Genomic DNA, 20,666 nt, shown 5'->3' on the forward strand with positions numbered 1-20,666 from the left:
AATGACATAAATTTATTATGACATTTTGTTTTTTTAAACGGCTACTATCCAGAGACCAAAGAATGACTATAAACTTTTAACAGTGTAACGTGACTCAAAAGTCCGTTAACAACAAAGTCCGTGGGTGAAGCCTCGGGCAACAGCTTGTTATTTAAAAAGTAGATACTCTTGCAGAATTGGCCGACGCGTCGCGTCGTAGCGGTTTTACACTTTTAGTGGTCGACTCAAGAAAAAGAAGGAGATTGTAAAATCGACCGATTTAAATTTTTATTGGCTTTGGTGCCGTTATCTGTCGGTCCTGCCACTGTCACACTGACAGCCATTTAAGACAAATTCGCTAAAAAATATCTTTATTGTAAACAAAAAACGCCAAATGATTGCACGTGTTTTTTTTAATCAAAGCAAATTAAATAATAACCTACCAGGGACGAAAGATGCTTAGAAATTCATTAAAAGAAGTTAGTAGGCAATCCATTTTTACTCCGAAAACTGATAACACCTCAATTTCTTGGCACAATTCTCTGTTCTCCGTATGTACGCCGAAAGACTTACATGTTTTTGAATTTTCTTACGACCTCAAATGTGTTGACAAAAGATTAGATTTCGTCGAGTCTATTATTCAAACGCCGAAGTTAAGTCCTGCTACGTACTTGACATCAAATAATTTTATCAGGTTTGGTGTAAGTAACTTTGAAATTTCCCAACTTATTGTTGATCCATCATTATGGCCACACAACTCGCATATTGTCCAAGAAATGGCTTGTATTATAGACTGTAAATGGTTGCCTGATGGTTTTTGTTTCAATGGTGAGCCATTATTGGCTGTATTAAATAATATTGGAAATGTAAACATATTTGGAAAAAACAAAAGATCATGGGAAAGTCTACTTGATTTGTCTGAGTGTGTGAACAAAGAATTACACTTGGAATTACCAAACTGTGTGCAAGATTTAAAGATCAAAGCGGATGCAGTAGAATCTAGTGCCATGTGTTTTGCACCAACAAGTAAAAACGAATCTTGCTATATAGCCATGGGACAGAAAAATGGGAGCATCTTGTTATGGTCTCTTCATATGGAAAAAAAAATTAAACTCCAAGCAGCTTATCAAAGCTGCATAAAATCTGATAGTAATGAAGTGAAATCAATATTATGGATTGATAAGGGTAATGAAAATTTTTTGTTAGTAGTTTCCAATATAGTTGGGCAAATCTTTCTCTACGACTGTATAGTAAATAGAAATATTAAAGTCTTGAAAACTCATTTTATTTGGCCTCAAAAGGATAAAATGATTGCTCAGTGTTTGTGTCACACATATATAAATAATAAATTGATTTTGTTCTTTAACAAACATAGACATTTTGTTGTTGTAATGTTGGATAAGGATTACAAGGTTATATCACAATTTGCTGAAGTTGTAAATGATTACAAAATATGCTCCATTGCAGTTAATTTAAATGAAATGATCCTAGGAACTGCAAATTTTCAATTATATAGAATAACCATTGATGTCATCAATGAGAACCTTGATGTGAGATATGATTTGATTGAAATAAAAGACACTTACAACAACTATGAGTTACATGACTTGAGTTTCTCTAAGAACAATCAAGTGATTGCTGGGGTTGTTGTAGACAGATCAGTAAATAATAGAATAAAATCTAGTTGTATTAATATTATACTTTTTTCTAATGACTCAAATACTGATAACATGTCATATCTACTTGACAATAAAGTCCAATCAATAATTAATTTATGGGATGCCATAGAACTGTTGCGATTAAAGATTGTAAAATCTAAATCTTTGCCGACAACAGAATTGAATAACATAATTACAGATGGTAACATTGATCTTTATAAATTAAAACTGTATTTAGTTGTTGCAACAATATGGTGCAATTTAGAATATAATCTAAAAGTCCCAAGGGGATTATTACCAAAAAATATTGAATTTGTCAAAGAGAAAATTATGTTAAAACATGCACAGTCTCAACTTCATGAGTTACAAAAATCAATATCCCATAATAATATTACTGATTTTGATAAAGAAATGTTTATTGGTACAAAGAGATATTTAATATATTACAGTAGAAAGTACAATGTAGCTTTGGAAAATTTAGTATCGCTTACACTATATAATTCTGTGGAATGTGAAAGTAAATATATTTGTCAATGTTGTGATAATGTAATTGAAGGTTTCTCATGCAGCAGTGGTCATATAAATATGTTTTGTCCCATATCTTTTTTACCAATAGAAACAAGTGACTATTTAACGTGTGTAGTATGTAAGATTACAGTTCGATTTGAGTTATATCACAAACAAACCAAATGTATATTTTGTGATCGATATTTGCAGAAATATTTATAAATAAAAACAATTTTTTAATGATAGATTTTATTTATTATTTTTATAATATACAATGTCTTCAAAAATGTATCACATTATATGCAAAGAATACTGCTAGGCATAATCAAAAGATCAAATATTAAATTAAGTTTTATTTTACAATCAGAATTCAATAACTAACTTTTGTATTATCTTTACATAGAACATTTTGTACAAAATGCTGTGCAGGTCCATAATGACGAATTTCCAAAATGTTCCCCGATTTCAATATGTGCCCTCACTATTAGGAGCAAAAGTTTATATGAAACTAATTCACACAAAAATGTTATTTTTGGACGTCTGTCGAAGTTCGTGACTTGTGTTACGAGATATTTACTCAACGATACCAAAACTTGAGTGTAGTTTTCACATTTAATTAACTAAATCCTTCAGCTTCCGCCGGTCTATCTTGCCCGACGGTAGAAGCGGCATTTCTTTGAGAAACAGCACGCCTCCCCGTAATTGTTTCGCATCTGATAGATTATCTGTGAATAAAAACCGGGATTAGTATTATTTTGTAATACTATGACGGTTTAGGTAGATATATGTTATCGTTGTAAACACGTTCCTTTTAAACTTTCTTTAATGTAAGCTATTTCCCGAAAAACGGAAATAAAGACTATAGGACTTGACCACAATGCACGGCTTGGCACGGCACGTTCTAGAATTCTCCGCATCGATCGTGTTGTTCTGGTACTGCGTGACGAAGATTGGCAACCTATACACGCAACAGTACGCAAAAACAATTCGAAGGTACGGAAACTACGATGCGTCCATATCTGCGTTTACCTGATTATTTCGAAGTACGACTTCGCTGCCAACATACATAGGTAAATGTAAACACAGGCCAGAGACATTTTCGGCGTGACCGTGGAATTCCGTGGTCGTAAAAAGATTTTCGTTTCTCACTTCGTTCAGTGTTTACCTTTCACTAAATTAATTATATCTTCAGCCTTTACGTCACTCCCTGGTTGAGGTACAACAACCGCTATAGGCAAATCCCCAAACTCTGGATCTGGTCTGCTAGTCACCACCACGTCAAGAATTCCTGGATGTGTGTGTATCACTTCCTCCAATTCCATAGGGGATATCTGAAAGAAATAAGTACAAATGGAAATAGACATATTTATTCACATCGATATGTTTGTTTGTTTGTTTGTAAACTCTTTATTGCACATAAAAATATCGATATGTATGTGGATTGAGTATTTTTTCTTTGTCCACTGACGTATATTTATCGGAAAGATATAAGTTTTAACGAAATTTTCCTACCGTTAAACGCTATCTCAACCACTATATATGGATTGCAAATTATAGACAGTTATCGTAGAGATTAAGACAAATAAGAAAATAATCCGGATGTTGTATTTATTTATATACAACCATTATCGCAGTCCTTAGTCTGAAACCTTTAACACACTTAAAAGCAAAACATAGTAACCTGATCATAGTGACAAGTGAACATACCTGATAACTTAGATATTTTAGCAAAAACTTCTGTCTGTCGCTAAAGAAATAATTATCATTTTCGTCTCTGTACAGAATATCGCCAGTTTTGAGCCAACCGTCTTCCGATAATGATTTTGCTGTTTCTTCTGGGTTATTGTAATATCCCTGTGAAATTATTAGTGTTATAATAATTCACTGACAATTACCGGTCAATAATTTTAGGTTAAGTTCTACATTAAACATTCTTTAAGAGGATCACTGACAAACAATACATTTGTGTGATAGACTATTTCGAAAAATTTTGTGATGGAAAGGAAAAGAATAAGAATGATAGATTTTGATTCATCTACAAAAATACCAGCCGAAATCAAAAGAGAAAATAAGGAATGAAGGTTACTACACAGCGTCAGCTATAAGTAGTACATATGTATACGTAAAAGAGTAACTCAAGACTATTGAATTTATTAAGTAGTTAATTAACCTTGAATATAGTTGGACCTTTCACCCACAACTCTCCCGGAACATTGGGCTTTTCAATATCTTCATACGTTTCAGTATTTATTAACTAAAATAGAAAAAACATTAGTGAAATAAAATATAATGAAAAACTTAAGTAAATAATTAAAGGTAATTTACTAAGTATCTAAAATTTATTCTATAATTTAAATGAGTAAATACTAGCAGTGCGCCGCGAATTGAGACCGTGCAAATGAATTAAATTAAAAAAAATTGTGAATACTTATCTCAAAAAATATTATTTCAATTTTGATGCCGAACGAATTTGAAAAGTCTATTAACAAACACACACATTTTAAATTTCATCAAAATCAGACCATCAGTTCGAGAATTATCGCGTTACAAATATGCATAATAGGTATATACAAAGAAATATTTTCGCCCCAAGTTCATTGGTAGCAAGAAGTCACATACGTCTCGAAAGATAAAGACAATTGAAATAAGATTTTATGGGTTACAATAAGGGAATACTATTTTTAGGAAATTTATTATACGGTTTTTATTATTAGCAAATTTACTACGGGTTTCGTACTCACTCTATATTCAAAGCAAGGAGTCGGCTTACCAACACTCCCCAAAGGAGTTTCTACAAAACCAAAACATATAGTAGCCATTTCGGTTGAACCATAAACAACGGTTACTATAGTGCGGGGTGTAATTTTCTGAAAAATAAGAAATCAATAATAAAACACCATCAAGCTGCCTGCTTGTTGCAAGCGTAAATCTTCACTGTGTTTTCCCTCGCCAAAAGACCTTTAGTCATGAAGATGCTAACCTTGATCTGTTTTATTAATTCCTTTGAAACAGCACTTCCCCCTAAATACAATATATCGAAACAAGATAGATCCTTGGGGTCGTTTTGAGTTGATTTCAATAAGGTAGTCATCAAATTTGGACTGGCCATCATCAGGGTAGGCTGAAATAGGAGAGTTATATTCAATTTCGCAGGCTAATTGAACCGATTGAACAAAGTGAAAGTGAAACACAGTCTTAAAAGTAAATATTCTAGTTAAAATACATAGGTACTACGGTTAAAACTGGATCTTTGAGATACCCCGCGCCAACGCAAAACAGAGAGTAACATTTTTCACTTTTTGCCTTGTATATGTTTTGATGGAATCCCTCTCGGTTGCATCGTCCAAATGCATGTCCAAATCCATCCACATGCTGTTGAAATTTTCTTATCCCATAAATAATCACTTCGTATACGAGTAGATTGTAATGCACCATATAGACATCGGAATAATATAACACTAAGTGTAATGTTTTAATTTCTGTGGGTATTATGTTAGTGCAATAGTCCCTTACCTTATACGTTCTCAACAAATGGTAGAAATGTTCCTGTGTCAGTTGCGCTGAGGTACACAACCTCGGGATCTTCAGAATTGGGGTCATGACGTGCATTAGAGTTGCAGACTGCCATTGCAATGGTGCAAGGTTTAAGTACAACTTCGTGCTTTCGGGAAATTTCGTAAAATTGGCCCTGAGACAACAAGAAAAATAAAAAAAATTACTTATGTCAATATGGCTTCCATAGTAAGGGTTTGACTCACGGTCACAAAATTACTAAAAACGAAAAAACCGAATTTGTAACTTAGGCGAATATTTTTAAATGTATTTAATTAGGTATTGGGTATGTATTTGGAAATAGTGGTACATTACATTGATTATTTTATATAATGTAAGTTGTCGTAAGTTGCACACATATCATCAATATTTACCACGCCAATCGCCCTCCTATTGACAGATTCTTGTGAGTGATTGCAGCTAACTTGGGTAATCCTGTCGTGCCGCTAGTTGAAAGCAAATACAGAGTTGTATCTGCTGGGTCGAAATCTGTTACCCTGTAAAATTAAATATTCAGATTATAATGTTTTACAAATTGCCTATAAATAATCCTACGAGGGCCTTGCATTCAGTTCAGGCTAGAAAATTGGTAGGTAAAAATCATGAGTGGTAATCATAGTATTACAATTTCAAACTCAAATGTTTGTTAAATCTTTAACTACAAATATACTTACTTGAAACCGTCTACAGGTTCCTCTCCCCCATATTTTTGTAAGAATTCTGCAAAACATGTGTAAGTGTCCCCATTATCGAACGTGATAATTTGCGAGTTCAACTTCTCATTGCTCAATGCTTGCTTTATTTCACTAGATTTGTCGTTTTGGCAGAAAATTATCTTTGGCTGGGTTGTTTTGAACACATTAGAGAGTTCCCCTGAAACAGAGTGCAAAAGTTCTTTCAAGAAACTTGGATGGTCACTCATGAAAACATGCTGCGATGGATGTGTCTCGACACATCCAGCAAATCGCATAAGGAACTCCCGTATTTGCGGCAGCCTTTATGTCGGTGACATAGCAGATAAAATGCAAGAGCGTTGCCTGCGCTGGTGCGGCCGTATCTTGTGGAACCTGCCTGTAGATCCTTGTAAACTATCTGCGAAACAAATGTCTGGCCATACCGCCCTCCGCCGGGCCTTGGTTAAAGACCGCAAAATTTTTGGCTTGACGTCACGAAAGATAAGCGTGCCAATGGTCTTAGAACTGAAGACGAGGTAGACCTGAATAAGTAGAAAGAGAGAGAAGTAAAAAGGCGGATCCCAAGCCTCGAAGCTTAATGGCAGGCGATGCAACTGGAAACACGCCATGACGAGAGAGTCAATTATGAGAAGAAAGAAGCCTTCTTAAGTTCTTATATGTAAATTTAAATGCATGGAATAGGTTATATAATAACCTATATCATCTGCTTGGCAACCGGTACTTATCTATTTTTTCGCCACTTCCATCAAACAAGTGCAATAAAAATATTATGTTCTTACGAATATTCTTATCACTCGATTAAACCATGTGATCAAACCTAATACTTACATGAGCAATAACTATGAAGTAACTAGGATGTCTACTTACTACTTAACTCATATGACAAATATTTTATTACACACTAATCATGTTGATGGAAAAGGGTTTTCTTGTCAATAATCTATCTATCTTTAGGACATATAATAAAATAGTAAAAATATTTTGTCTGTACATTTTGTATTTTTGACTGAAATGAATAGAGACTTAGAATGAATAATAGAAAGCAAAAAATTTATTTTTTAATTTTTTGTCTGTCTGTCTCAAATTCAAATTCAAAATTTTTATTCATTATTATAGGATACTATATATCGCTTAATAATTGTCAAAACGTATGGTTTAACAACATTGGTTGACGTCAAATAAATTACTTAAAAACTAAGTTTACTGCCGCTTCCAAGGCGTCAGTGCAGAAGAAGCGGTAACAAACTGTACTTATGATCACGTTTATCTCCGAAAGTACTGAACCGATTTACTTAAAACTCACCAATTGCTTTGTTTTAACTCAGAAAAACATTTAAAGTTTGTTTCATCAAAATCGGTTCACTAAAAAAAAGTTATCGTCATTTAAATGAACTCAAAGCATGAGTTTGCCTGCAAATAAGTTACGAAATTTAAAATTCAAAGTCATTTATCATGTACGACAGCATTCTTTGAGTTTACTTTACCTACCTCAAAGAATTGCTTTAGGTATTGGTCAAAAATAATTTACTCGGTAAGTTCACATATTTAAGTTAATAGGTATTTCAAATTAATCAATAGATATACTAAATATTAATTTATTTCACATTATTGTAGATTCAACTCGAAATTTACGCGGACGAAATCGCGGGCAACAGCTAGTATAATCTATACACATCGCGTTGATTGTTTTAAACCTTTTTTTATAATATAATTATTTATTATTTCAACAATCTCAGCGAGCTACTTATTATCGGTTTGGGAACTTGCTCTAAATAAATCTTGAAGAAAATAGACACAAAATATTATGCTGAACTTGCGCCCTGTGTTGTCATCTAATTGAATTCATGGTCAGAATAATTTATTTTTAGAACACGACATGTTTAAATCATGCTGTCGGTAGGTATTAAATATGATCATACATCTCTATATCGTACAGAACATCATAATCTGAAAAATCAAAATATAAAATCTATTTGATAGGTACTTACTGGTTTGAAGAGTTCGATCAATGCCAGAGACTATAGCACCAATATAAAAACAAGCATAAAAAGGTGTTGTCGAATCTAAGTGATTTGGGGCTAGTATCAATACAACGTCCCCTCTCCGTATTCCTAGTTTTGTAAAGGCCCGAGCACATTTGACCGTTTTGTCCAGAACTTCTCGATATGTATAATGTTGGCCAGTGGCGCCATCTATCTGAAAATAAAAAATACTTAATTTTATAAATGTTGATAGCCTTTGTAGGTTTTGAAACTCCGAATCAGAAAAACGATCAGAATTTCTTCAATTCTGCAAAGGTACTACATAGGTACATATAGTCACGACTGTATCTCTTGGAAAGTAGACAGAGCCAACAGTCTCGAAAAGACTGAAAGGCCTCTAAGTAGGTATTTTAGTACTTATATCAAAACAAATAAAAAGATAAACGTAACAAAGCATTACAAAAATTTCCAAGACGAATGTGAGAACGATAAGCAACTGACCTAACTTTATTACTTTAAAATCAAATGTCTATTTATGTTCACGCCTCTATCTCAGAGGGGTAGACAGAGATTACTTATTTTCATTTGTGACAATCCCTACATATTTATTTTGCTACATCTCATTCATTAATCTCGTCGGCTAAGGTAAGCTATTTACCTACTTGCCTTTTTTATTACATTTTTTTTTAAATGCTCCTGATTTTATGAATATACCTATTCATCTAGGCCTTCCTTTTCCTTCCTTCCTATTTGTTTGTAGATACCTATATCTGCTGAGTGGTTTTATAGAACCTCTCATCATGACCAAACCAGCCATTGCCCGGAGGCCTACGACCGTGATCCTAAATTTGGTAAATCAGGTTTTACACGAAGCGACTCCCGTTTGACTACCGCAACTTTTGCAGGGGAATTGAACCCCTATTGGATCATGGTAACACATCCAGTTGTCTTAATATTTAGGTTTCCTCAGAATAATTTCTCTCACCTTAAGAGCATCGGTTAGCAATGTCTCGGAATTGAGATATTGAAAGAATGAAAGAGATAATTTTAAAGTACCTGTGATATTGAATCAGGGTTATCCTTTAGAACTCGCAGCAGAATTTTGCCAAGATGATGGTTGTCAGTCGGTACCCCACTTTCAGCTACAATTTTCGAAGTCAACTCGTCCCAATACCAATGCACTGAGTCACTCGCATGGAATCGAAAATTTGGTTTATTCATTTTTTAAACGAATAGCTAGACGATGTTTTTGTCAGTGATTATACTACGGAGTACAGACGTGTGTGCTCTGGTCTATCAATAGACGATAACTGGTTGGAGACGTATGATGTACATAGTTAGCTGTTATATTGCGCCACGCGAATAGTGGATCCGTATATTAACGCCGATACGGTCGGTAGGTACACATCTTAGAAGATGAATTTCAGAATACCAATATGCGGGAGTCTGTCTGTCCATCTGTATGTCTGTTACGCTTTCAGGTCGTAACCGTTGTTTGACTGATTTTGATGATTTTTTTACAAACATTCCCAAAACACCTCTCTTTCCCAGACAAGTGAGTAAAGAAAACATCTTTCCTCTTGCCACTGTCAGTCTGGACTCTTACAATTACTAAGGACTTAAAAGCAATAAGGGTGCAATTTCGCAAATATACGTAATGCAAAATAGCTTCATTACATCAATAACAGTAAAACTTAACTTCGAAAGGAATCAAAGGTCGAGAGTTTCGTTTTACTTATTGTAATTTTTCGATAATATTGTATTTATTTTTATTATAACGACCTCCTCTTCGGTGTCACAATATACGTCAAGAAGGTCGGACGTATCTAAATAACCGGGTCTTTGCCCCAGTGGATTTAAGATACGTACGCTGTAGTTAAAACGCCAATTTTATCAGCATTACACTGTATGTATCCGACTCTGAGGGTTCTTTATATTAGTATGGTAATCTAAATAATGATGCCAAAATACTCACTGATTGACTAACATATCATATACTTACACGTTCGGAGATGATCTTTGGTAACCAGACATATTGTAAAACATGGTTTATTTAACAATTACTAAGAAACCCTAAAACTGGTTCATTTAAAACGTTGGAGGTAGGATATCAACATATAGATATATGTTGGAGATATTTATGTCAATTAGAAAAAGCACCTATTACGTATAAAATAAGTTCGAGTTTAATGTAAATACAAATTATACTAGACTTTGCTCCATTCCCCTGAAATTTTTGAAATTGCTGTAAATGCATATTAGCATAAAATCCTTTCAATTCAATTAAGTAGTTAACTGCTTTTCAGAATGATTTGATGCTTCATCTGATGTGGTGACGGCTTAGTACCAATGGCAAGAGATAATTACTATGGACTTTGAACCTACATCTTGTTTGATACGATACTGCTGTTATACTCGTAAAATGAGTATTTTCAAGATCAATAAAAGGAGATTAACAAAATGATTATAAATTTTCATTCAGATTGACGTAGTCCCAAAATTGCTCCATTGTCCCAAAATCGCTTGGGCAACTAGGATAATGTAGGTAACATATACGAAATTTCAAAACCCAGTGGTTTGGGGGTGTGCATTGGACAGTCGGTCAGTCAGTATCCTCAGATTGTTTAAACCTTGATTTAACCTTATGTCTCACTTATACATATTTCGCACGGATGCACAGCCGATACTAAATATATCTCTATTAGAACTAACTAAAGGACCGCCCGCAAAGCGGCTAAGTCTTGCTCACTTCGCAACGGGCCGTGCAGCAGAAATCGTAATATTTTAATTTCACCACAACTTCAAAACCAAACGTCCAATTTTAATCATTCGAAGACCAAATATTATCTACATAAACTGTACTTATTGATGAAATTATTTTGATAAGGATTAATAGCATGAGTAAAAAAACGCGTTTAAATGTAGACCAAAAAAAATTCAAGATTTTTAAATAAAAATGTGGTTGCTGTGCCTCACTCGACATAGATAGGTATAGTGTGTCGCGGACTTTTTTGTAGATATTTATAAGATCTACAATTAATTAAAACATTTTATGGTTCTATCTTTTGTAGTTTAGGCAGCGTACGCAAAATAAGTAACTTTTTGGTTGATTTTTTTCAGTTTGTGTCCGAAAAATCCAAATATATTACGAAACCCTATTTTTTTCCAAAATAAAATATAGTCTATGTTACTCGTGGATAATGTAGCTTTCGAATGGTGAAAGAATTTTTAAAATCGGTCCAGTAGTTTTTGAGCCTATTCATTACAACCAAACAAACAAACAAAGTTTTCCTCTTTATAATATTAGTGTAGATATATCGAAAACATTTTATTCTCTTTTTGATTCAGCCACAATAGTTTTCAATTTTGCTCTATCGATTTTGGAGGAGGCTGTCAATGGCAGCTGACTGACGAATATAACTCCACCTCTGAGTTGCTTCGTGTCTGACAGGTTATCTGAAAACAAATAATGGGTAGTAAAGTTTTATAAAACTGTGTCATGTGTTGTATGTGTATTTAAGATAAACTAAATACATACATATATTTAGTTTTGTGGCAGCCTTAAAAGTAGATACTATATTTGATCGAAGGTGGCAATAAATTGACGCATATTTTTAAACGTTGATAATTGAAAAAAGCTTGTAAAATTTATATTGATTAAATAATAACTTATAGAATTTTGTAAGATTTTAATCTTGAGTAACTTAATTGCATTCGACGAATTTAAAATTACCAAATTTTTATTAAAATGTTAGTCTGAAATTAAATATCCATTGTGTACTTCCCATCACGTCTTGAACCATAATACCTACCCATGTCAAAATTAATACAAAAAAAAACTACCGATATGTGATTAAAGATATTGAAAACAAAACAAACGAGTGAAGTCTTTGATTCCCTTTTAATGCATTTTAAGTTTTTAAATAGGTACTTAATGTCATCTAGTAGGTAGTTACCTCTGCATACGAAGATGTTAGCTGAACCCTTACATCATCATCTTGTTAAACTTAGAACTTGCAAAAAATTATCTATAATCATTACTTACTCTTTACAAGATCCTTGATTTCCTGGGCAGTGACTTTGCACCCAGGTTTTCTGACGACGCACGCCACTGGCAGATCTCCAGACTCGAGGTCTTCCACTACTCCTGTCACCGCCACATCATAGACGCCTGGATGCTGATGTATAACGTTCTCGAGTTCCACAGGAGATACCTAGATATTGAAATATATTTCTTCTGTAATTATTAGTTGTGTATGTGCCTTTCAGATTGAAGTTCACGTGTAAATTAACGTACCTACAAAGTTAAAGAGAACAAGCGTCAACTCATGACCGAAATGCTGGCCTGTGTTTTTGCCCGAAACCAAATAAAGGGGACAATGCCTGACACAATGTGTCTAACATTTGGTCGCGGGTCGTTCACTGACTTTGAAGATCGTCTATAAATATGTCATACTATTACGATCTCTTTTTTTAGGGTACCTATTTTATTTAGATAAGATTGCTTTATATGTTGAGTGATTATATTTTTCAAAACTTACATGGTGATTCTTGTATTTAAGTAACATTTTCAAGCGGTCCACATAATATAAGTTGTAATCTTCATCCATTTGCAAGAGATCGCCAGTTTTCAACCACCCGTCTTCGGAAAAGACCTCTTTTGTTTTCTCAGGGTCATTATAATATCCCTAAAAGAAAATATCACCATCTATATTATATTTTTGTCGAAAAAAAAAGGTGTCTGAACGATGAAAACAAAAACTAAATCAAATAAGTACCTAAGTAGTTAAGAATTGATTTCGAAACTTCGAAAAATTTAAAAAAACATGTTTTTATAGGAAGATTTATGGCTGATTTCATAATCAGCCTAGATATAAAGTAGTGAAATTGGGAAATTGAAACACCTCATAAAGAGCCCTAATAAATTGGCCAAATTGTAAGAACTGTGGAAATGGTGTTACCTGATAAACTATGAATATGAAAAAATATTTTAGCCCTTCTATAGAAATAGTGTGTGAAGTCAAAGAAGGGTACTAACCTTAAATAATGCTGGTCCTTTTAACCAAAGTTCTCCTGTAATGTTTGGTCCCACTATGTCTTTTTGTGATTCAACTTCTATGAGCTGAAATTAAGCAAAAATAAATAATTATTATTATATATTATTTTTAAAACCAAGTAAGTCTCAATTGAGTTAAAAATTTATTCAATTCAGAACACAATCTTTTATATTTCTTTATAATCTTTAAAATCGAGCGACAATGTAAATAAGCACAGATTTACAAGCTTCGCAAACAACATTGCGAATCGTACAAGTTAAATTTAGGAAACGAAAATTATGTCGGTATGCATTTTCGTTTTAGATTCCTTTAAAAATAAGATTTATGAACTAAGATTGTTTAGAAAAAGGGCGGCCTTTTACAGAGCTCAGACTATCTTAGTCTAGTTATAAATCATACCGAGTTCAATTATTTACCCTAAACTGAAGAGACTCCCGGATTTTCCCAAGGGACCCTGGAAGCTTATCATCAGAACGGACCGCAAACCCGGCGACTTCAGTAAGCCCGTACTGCTCTTGAACATCAGCATTGGGCATCAATTTCTGAAAAGAAATATGTTTTACAATAACTACATGCATATAACGTGTTTATGCCATATATGGAAGACCGAACCAATAGTCTCGAAATGGTCAGCTGCATTAAGCTTAGTGATGGTAGTTACCCCACAGCCTAAAAGAAGAATCCTAAATTATTAGTCATTTCTTTGACTGATTTCTACAAGTTCGTTAGGAAGAGAAGCAGCAAGTGATTTTTACTGTATTTATTTTCTACCGTCATGGTTCTATTCTGAAGTCCCAGAAACAACACAGCTCTTTATAGATTAACACAGAGTATTATTTTGATAACTTATACCTATCCTAAAATAATAACATTTATTAGCGACATTGAATTTTATTACAACTTTCATAAAGAATTATCAGATGTAAGAATGGAAATTAACAAACATTTTATGTAGGTCGCAAGTACTACTACTTCATGTAAATAACCTACCTCTATCAAAACTAAGTTTTATGTTGTACTGAATTGGGTTAGGTAATAAAGACTGGTATGGTAGAAAAAACCAATTTAAAGGCTTTAGATAATAGTATGTTATCAAACCTTAGCCATATTAAATAGTCCCGGGGCCAGAACGCCACCAGCAATAACAACGTGATTGAAACAGGATAAGTCGCAGTTCGTGACTTCTTCTGTATTCAACAAACTGGCCAATAAGGGAGGACTGCTCGTTACATGAGTGGGCTGAAAATAAGTATTAACGAGTTAATAATAAAGTAAAATATGACGGTAAAATAGGATGGTTAAAGCAGAGCAAAACAAAATTCTGAAATCCAAGAGATATTTTTTTATTTCTAATTCAATTTTAACTCACGTGTACTTAGTTGATTAACTGTATTATAAGGTTGTAAGAAAAGTGTCATCAAATTTAACGAATACATACCCTGTATCTATTAATCATTTCGTAAATGAGCGGTCGGTCTAGCGACAAAGGTGATTGGAGCCTGGTATATCTCAAAATAGGTGATAAAATGTAGTGGAAGTTTGCTGATATCCATTGCAGTGGTGAAAGAATCAACGCTATCCTTTCTGGATCCGGGAATTTGGTTTGACGACACCTTTTGTTTCAAATTATAAATGTTTATCTTATTATCATAATATGGTAATTCTGTTTAAAGTCGGTATAAAAAAGAGTAACTTTGTGCAACATTAAAATAAAAAAGGGTAAATCCATGAAGCTACATACTACAAGCTTATGTTGTTATTAATGGTAAAAAATATTTACTGCTTTTAAAATATTTATTAAACCAACAAGATTTAATGAGAAAAAGTATATTAAAAGTAAATTAAAAGACTACTGATAAAGCAAAAGGTGAAGAGGGGTCGTGGCAAGTGGCAATATAGTAACCGACAAAAATGTAAGGTCTTACCAGAATTCCATGCATCCGAACATACTGCTGACATGCGTCAATGTAGCACATTTTACTCCCCCGCTCGTTCCACCAGTCATCAGGAGAATAGAGAATGTTTCACTTGGATCGAAATCTTCTGGCCTAACAACAAATGTTACTATTTACAAATCAAGAAAAAATCATTTTAAAATATTATATGGACAAGGTGAAACATGAACTGTGTATACGGATAACGTTTGTTTTAATAGAGTAAAATAATACCTACTAGAAACAATAATATTAGCATCTTCAAAGCATGGTTCTACAAACCATTCCGGGGTTATACGAACCCCTTTCTTGATTTCCCTACAAGTCTTTTATTGTATCACATTTTTATTTATTATCACATTTTTATTTATTAATATCTATATACTATATACTATCCATTCTAGATTGTATGTGTACACTATCTTAGGTGTTTGAAACATAACCTGAGCTTTGATACGAGTAGCAACAGCTGAAAATACCAGAAAACGAATTAAAACTTTAATAAACTTACTTGAATCCCTCAATTTTCGTATCATCTCCGAATTTATCCAAAAATCTCTGAAAATCTGTGTAATCTTTGCTTTCGTCGAACGTTACTATATCTGAGGTCAATTTTGCCACAGTTAAAGCTTCTTTGACGTATTTGCCATAATCATTGAGACAGAATATAATTTTTGGCCTTTGGATATCCAGAAGATTTTGCAATTCTTCTACAAAATAATCGGAATTAATTAAAGGTTTACAAAATGTTTCTTAAATTGCTGAATTGGAACCACATTTATTTTCGTAAAAATCTAACAACCGTAGTCGCCACTGATATTTTTTAAAGCTCCTGAAAATCACTGTTCAAAGTTTATTTTCAGTTTATAGGGTAGTCGGGCAAATTTTTGAGTAACGTTTTTCATGAACATGATCAACTTTTTTAAGTTAAAGAGAGTATTAACAATAGTTAATACAAATTTAAATGTACCTAATAAGGAATTTTAAGTTCGTATACAACAGGAATTCCTATCGGAAATATATATATGTGTCACGTGTACTTAAGTTCTTATGGAAATATGTATGTCCGACGTTTAAAATACTATACTTTCAATATATACTGAGGATTATAATTTCTTATCTACTCACTAACTCTCATGTTGATATCAACAGGTGCAATAGCAGCTCCAATGAAGAGGCAAGCGTAATATACAATGCACACATCCATATTATTGGGTGTCATCAGGCTGATGACGTCACCACGCTTGATCCCACAATTCTTCATTGCTATAGCACATTGTATGCACCTTCGAAGTACTGACCCACCGGTTTCTTTTACGCCTGTAGATGCATCTATCTACAAGTACAATATTGGTCTTATCCAACAAAACTTTCCCCTTACTCAGAGGAGCAAAACATGCGTGCATATAAAAATCAACGCGGGAAGAGGAAGATACTCGTAGAACCAACAGCCTTGATAAGACCAAAAGGTCACGTTCAGCTTTTTATTAAGATTCAGATAGTGATAGGTTGCAAGCCTTTCCCTTTGTCGCCTTTTACTACATCTATGGTCATTCTAAATTTTGGATCTATTCAGAAAATTACATAGGATTACATTCAGGATAGATTAGATTCAGGCAGTTTGATCTATAAACAATATTTTGTCTCGAGCGAGTAAATCATATCGTATATTACTTATTTTAGGAACTAGGTGTATTATTGAAAAACCATATTTATTGGGAGATTAATAACTGTTGGCTCTGTCTGCCCCGCAAGGGATATAGCCGTGATTATGTGTATGTATGTATGTATTAATAACAGATCTTACCTGCAAAATAAACTTTGGGTCATCCATCAAACTGCGATGAATGAGTTTCCCAATATGGTGCCTGTCTGATGGGATGCCGCTTGCAGCCACAACCCTGAATGCCAGGTCTTCCAGAAACCATTGCATGGACGCATTGCTTCGGGGCCGAGCGTGCATTTTTGTGCTACAAAAAATTCACATATATATATATATATGTATATACTATGACTGGGAACGCGGACGATGCAACACGCCACTCGCAACAATTGTATTAAATATATAAATAATGTAAACATTTTGAGTAAGAATTTGAAAATTGATTATCATTTGTTTCAATTAAAGGGTGCAATGTCAAGTAGGACCTCAATTTAAAAATAATTAGGTATTATTATTTGTGGATTAAGAGGATATATCTTATTTATTAAAAATCTGTTCATATGACAATTGAAAAATAAATATGTTATCTTATACATATACCACGTCTTAACTCTCAAAGATAAACAAAGCCAGTAGTCACCTGACTGTGAGATCACGTTGAAAGAATGAAAATTGAAACTTAGTGGATGATCAAAGGTTATATTTTTTAGTACAGAGCGAAATGGGTGTTTTAATTATAGCTAGTGGTCGATATAATGATAAAAGCTATATTACAGCAAGGTTTCGTCCAAATATGTTCTATACCTATAGGTATTCACAAAATTACTCAGTGGTATTTTTATTTACAATTTCAATAACAGTTTTGATAAATTTCTTCACCCTTACAATGTGCCCTCTTAGTCACAAAGCGAACTCGATGGCGAAATTGTTGTTATATAGATATATAACAATATAATACAGACAAATTGTTTATATTTTCACAATTTATGTTAAAGTTCATTGCGCACTCTAGGTTAAGTAGAACTGGGACTCAGATGGCGTAGGTCAGGGAACGCGCGATAGATAACTATTTATCTTTTCCGTTTTATGAATGAAAATACTTTCCTCGGGTTAAAAATAATAATATTTTTAACTATCTTTTACCCGTAACTTCTTCCGCGCGTTATAAACGCCACATACAAAAGAATACAGGTTTTTGCAAATCCCACGGGAACACAGTTTTTACCGGAATTGGTTCAATAGACAACGCGTGATAAAATAACAAACAAACATGCGTACCTACTGTCGCATTTATAATATTAGTTGGGGACTGAACTGGATAATCAGCTTATTATTTCAGTCCTTGCGAAAGGTTGAGTCAAAAGTAATCTAAAACATTGGCATTAAATGAAGGGAGTTGTGAATTTGGATGAATAAAAAAAAGTATACAGAATTAAGTCTCTGCTTACCCCTCCGAAAAAAGGCGTGATTTTATGTGTGTATGAACACCTTCTCATAGCAAAAGTTTTATGCATAATAAAAAAGTCCAAGCCTACATATTCATAAGATTATTCGCCACAACGACATAATAACCGATAAGATAAGATTAGATGAAATAAAGAAAAGGTTATCAGAGGTTAGACAGACTAATCTATACTAATATTATAAAGCTGAAGAGTTTGTTTGTTTGTTTGAACGTGCAAATATCAGGAACTACTGGTTCGAATTAAAAAAATATATTTTTGTGTTGAATAGACTAGAATTGTCGATGAACGCTTTAGGCTATATAACATCACGCTGCAACTATAAGGAGCGAAGAAATAATGGAGAATGTAAAAAAACGGGGAAAATTATTCATCCTTGAGGGTTTCAATGATGCCCAAAATAACTATTCCACGCGGACGAAGTCAAGGGCACAGCTAGTAACAAAAATATAGGTAATCCCATCCCAACTAATATAATAAATGCGAAAGTGAGTTTGTTGTTTATTTGTTAACTCTTCACAGTTTAACCACTGAACCGATCTTCTTGAATTTTTGCGAACCTTATTAACTGTCAGTTTTCATCCCGCTAAAAATTATAGTTGTGCCCGTGGGGTTCGCGATGTTTGTATGTGGCGTTAAAGTCGCGCGGACGCAGCTGCGGGTAAAAGATAGTAATACACAAATATTATGTAATAGAATTACCCCTCATTCTATTACATAATATTTATGTATGTGAAAATTCAACTCTACAACTGTACCAATGTTCATCAAAATCGGTCACTAGGTGTAAAATCGTAACAGACAGACAGAGTTACTTGCACATTTATAAAAGTTATGTAATGTTTCTGAAAATTGCACTATTAACTGTGTGAATTTTAAGCCGAATGGTTTTTTAGATCTAACCGAACAAATAACAACAAGAACAAGAAATAAACAACAAATAAGAAGAAGAACAAGTAATTTATTTCTTTTCTAACTAGGTATGTACTGTTTCTTGTTACGGTGTAAATTTCTTATTTTCTTTTCTTTTTATTGCACAGAAAATCAAAGAACTATAAGCATTATTTTATTGTTGTAATCCTAAGGACATAACATTGCTTCATTCATACGTATACGAATTTATTTATTTTATTTTATTATAATTTACTAAAATAAACAATTCACAAGACATACCTTTAAGTTACAACTCAAATATGGAAATTAAAACTCCTGATTGCACGTTACAATAACACTACGAGCGTAGAACAAGGATTACTCTGGTATTTTTTGTCAACTACAAAAATGTTTATGATTTCCATTTATATACTTAGTTTCATTTAGATTTATCTCAGATAACAAACAGCCCGATATCTTTATGTTTGCAGATGTTCAGTCAGAAAAGATAAAGGGAGTAATATAAATACTAGTGACCTAACTCGGCTTCGCACGGGGTCATTTCAACTCATAAAGTTTTTCTTCCTCCGAGGTAGCCCCCGTTACAATCTTACTTCTCTAGAGAGAAGCCCGGGCTGTGCCTTGAACCATAATCCTGGATCGAATAAGTCAGTTTTTTTACGAAGAAACTGTCCCATATGACCTCCGCATCGTGTTATGGGGAACCTAACCCGTATTGGATTTTGGACCCGTAATGTCCAAGTTTATTCATAATATGCATATATGCATAAGTCAAATAAAAGTCATATGATACATGGCCGAAGAAGGATTTGAACCATACTCTTAGTGTTCATATAGTTCAAGAACGTATTTTTATTGGATAAAGAAAGAAAATAGTCAAAAGACTAGACTAGAAAAAAAACTAAGTATTAATAAAAAAATGACTATGCTATTCGTAGTGCAATGAGCAAATCGTTAGTAAAGACAAATATAATAACGGTTTTAATTTTGTTATTAACATCATATTTACATAATAAAAAGCGGCCAAGTGCAAGTTGGACGCGGCACGAAAAGTTTACCATTAACTAAAAAATAAATTGCGTTTATTTTTTTTTATTTAATTATATATTTTAGTACATCAAGGAAAAATATAAGAATAGAACTTTAACTTAAGAGAAATTACGTGAACTATATATTTCTAGAGAAATTTCTTCCAGTAGGCCCACAATAGGAAAATGTTTCGTTGTATGGGATCCCTTTAATAATTATTATATTTTATTTATTTATTTTTAAAGGTAACATA

General features: G+C 33.3%; 3 protein-coding genes across 4 annotated transcripts; 1 reads left to right on the plus strand and 2 right to left on the minus strand.

The window, feature by feature from the left end:
* The first annotated feature begins 413 nt into the window (after positions 1-413).
* LOC132903211 (uncharacterized) lies at positions 414-3,479 on the plus strand. The gene has a single exon (XM_060950861.1). The coding sequence runs from the start codon at positions 435-437 to the stop codon at positions 2,364-2,366; it is 1,932 nt and encodes a 643-aa protein (XP_060806844.1). The 5' UTR covers positions 414-434; the 3' UTR covers positions 2,367-3,479.
* LOC106130008 (luciferin 4-monooxygenase) lies at positions 2,443-9,620 on the minus strand. The gene is made up of 11 exons (XM_013328753.2): positions 9,430-9,620; positions 8,380-8,587; positions 6,371-6,569; positions 6,071-6,193; positions 5,658-5,832; positions 5,125-5,265; positions 4,886-5,011; positions 4,315-4,398; positions 3,852-3,998; positions 3,310-3,475; positions 2,443-2,869 (listed from the first exon to the last, which is right to left on the minus strand). The coding sequence occupies exons 1-11, from the start codon at positions 9,592-9,594 to the stop codon at positions 2,757-2,759; spliced, it is 1,647 nt and encodes a 548-aa protein (XP_013184207.2). The 5' UTR covers positions 9,595-9,620; the 3' UTR covers positions 2,443-2,756.
* A 2,034-nt stretch (positions 9,621-11,654) lies between these two features.
* LOC106129958 (luciferin 4-monooxygenase) lies at positions 11,655-19,980 on the minus strand. 2 transcript variants are annotated; one of them, XM_013328675.2, is made up of 12 exons: positions 19,664-19,980; positions 17,172-17,334; positions 16,493-16,700; positions 15,876-16,074; positions 15,356-15,478; positions 14,869-15,043; positions 14,529-14,669; positions 13,847-13,972; positions 13,412-13,495; positions 12,915-13,061; positions 12,419-12,587; positions 11,655-11,829 (listed from the first exon to the last, which is right to left on the minus strand). In XM_013328675.2, the coding sequence occupies exons 2-12, from the start codon at positions 17,325-17,327 to the stop codon at positions 11,702-11,704; spliced, it is 1,656 nt and encodes a 551-aa protein (XP_013184129.2). In that variant the 5' UTR covers positions 17,328-17,334; positions 19,664-19,980; the 3' UTR covers positions 11,655-11,701. The 2 variants fall into 2 exon arrangements, with proteins under 2 accessions (XP_013184129.2, XP_013184130.2); XM_013328676.2 differs by lacking the exon at positions 19,664-19,980 and adding an exon at positions 18,476-18,662.
* Positions 19,981-20,666: the final 686 nt, after the last annotated feature.

Source organism: Amyelois transitella, chromosome 22 (genome assembly GCF_032362555.1).
Source record: "Amyelois transitella isolate CPQ chromosome 22, ilAmyTran1.1, whole genome shotgun sequence".
Classification (NCBI taxonomy): Eukaryota; Metazoa; Arthropoda; class Insecta; order Lepidoptera; family Pyralidae; genus Amyelois; species Amyelois transitella.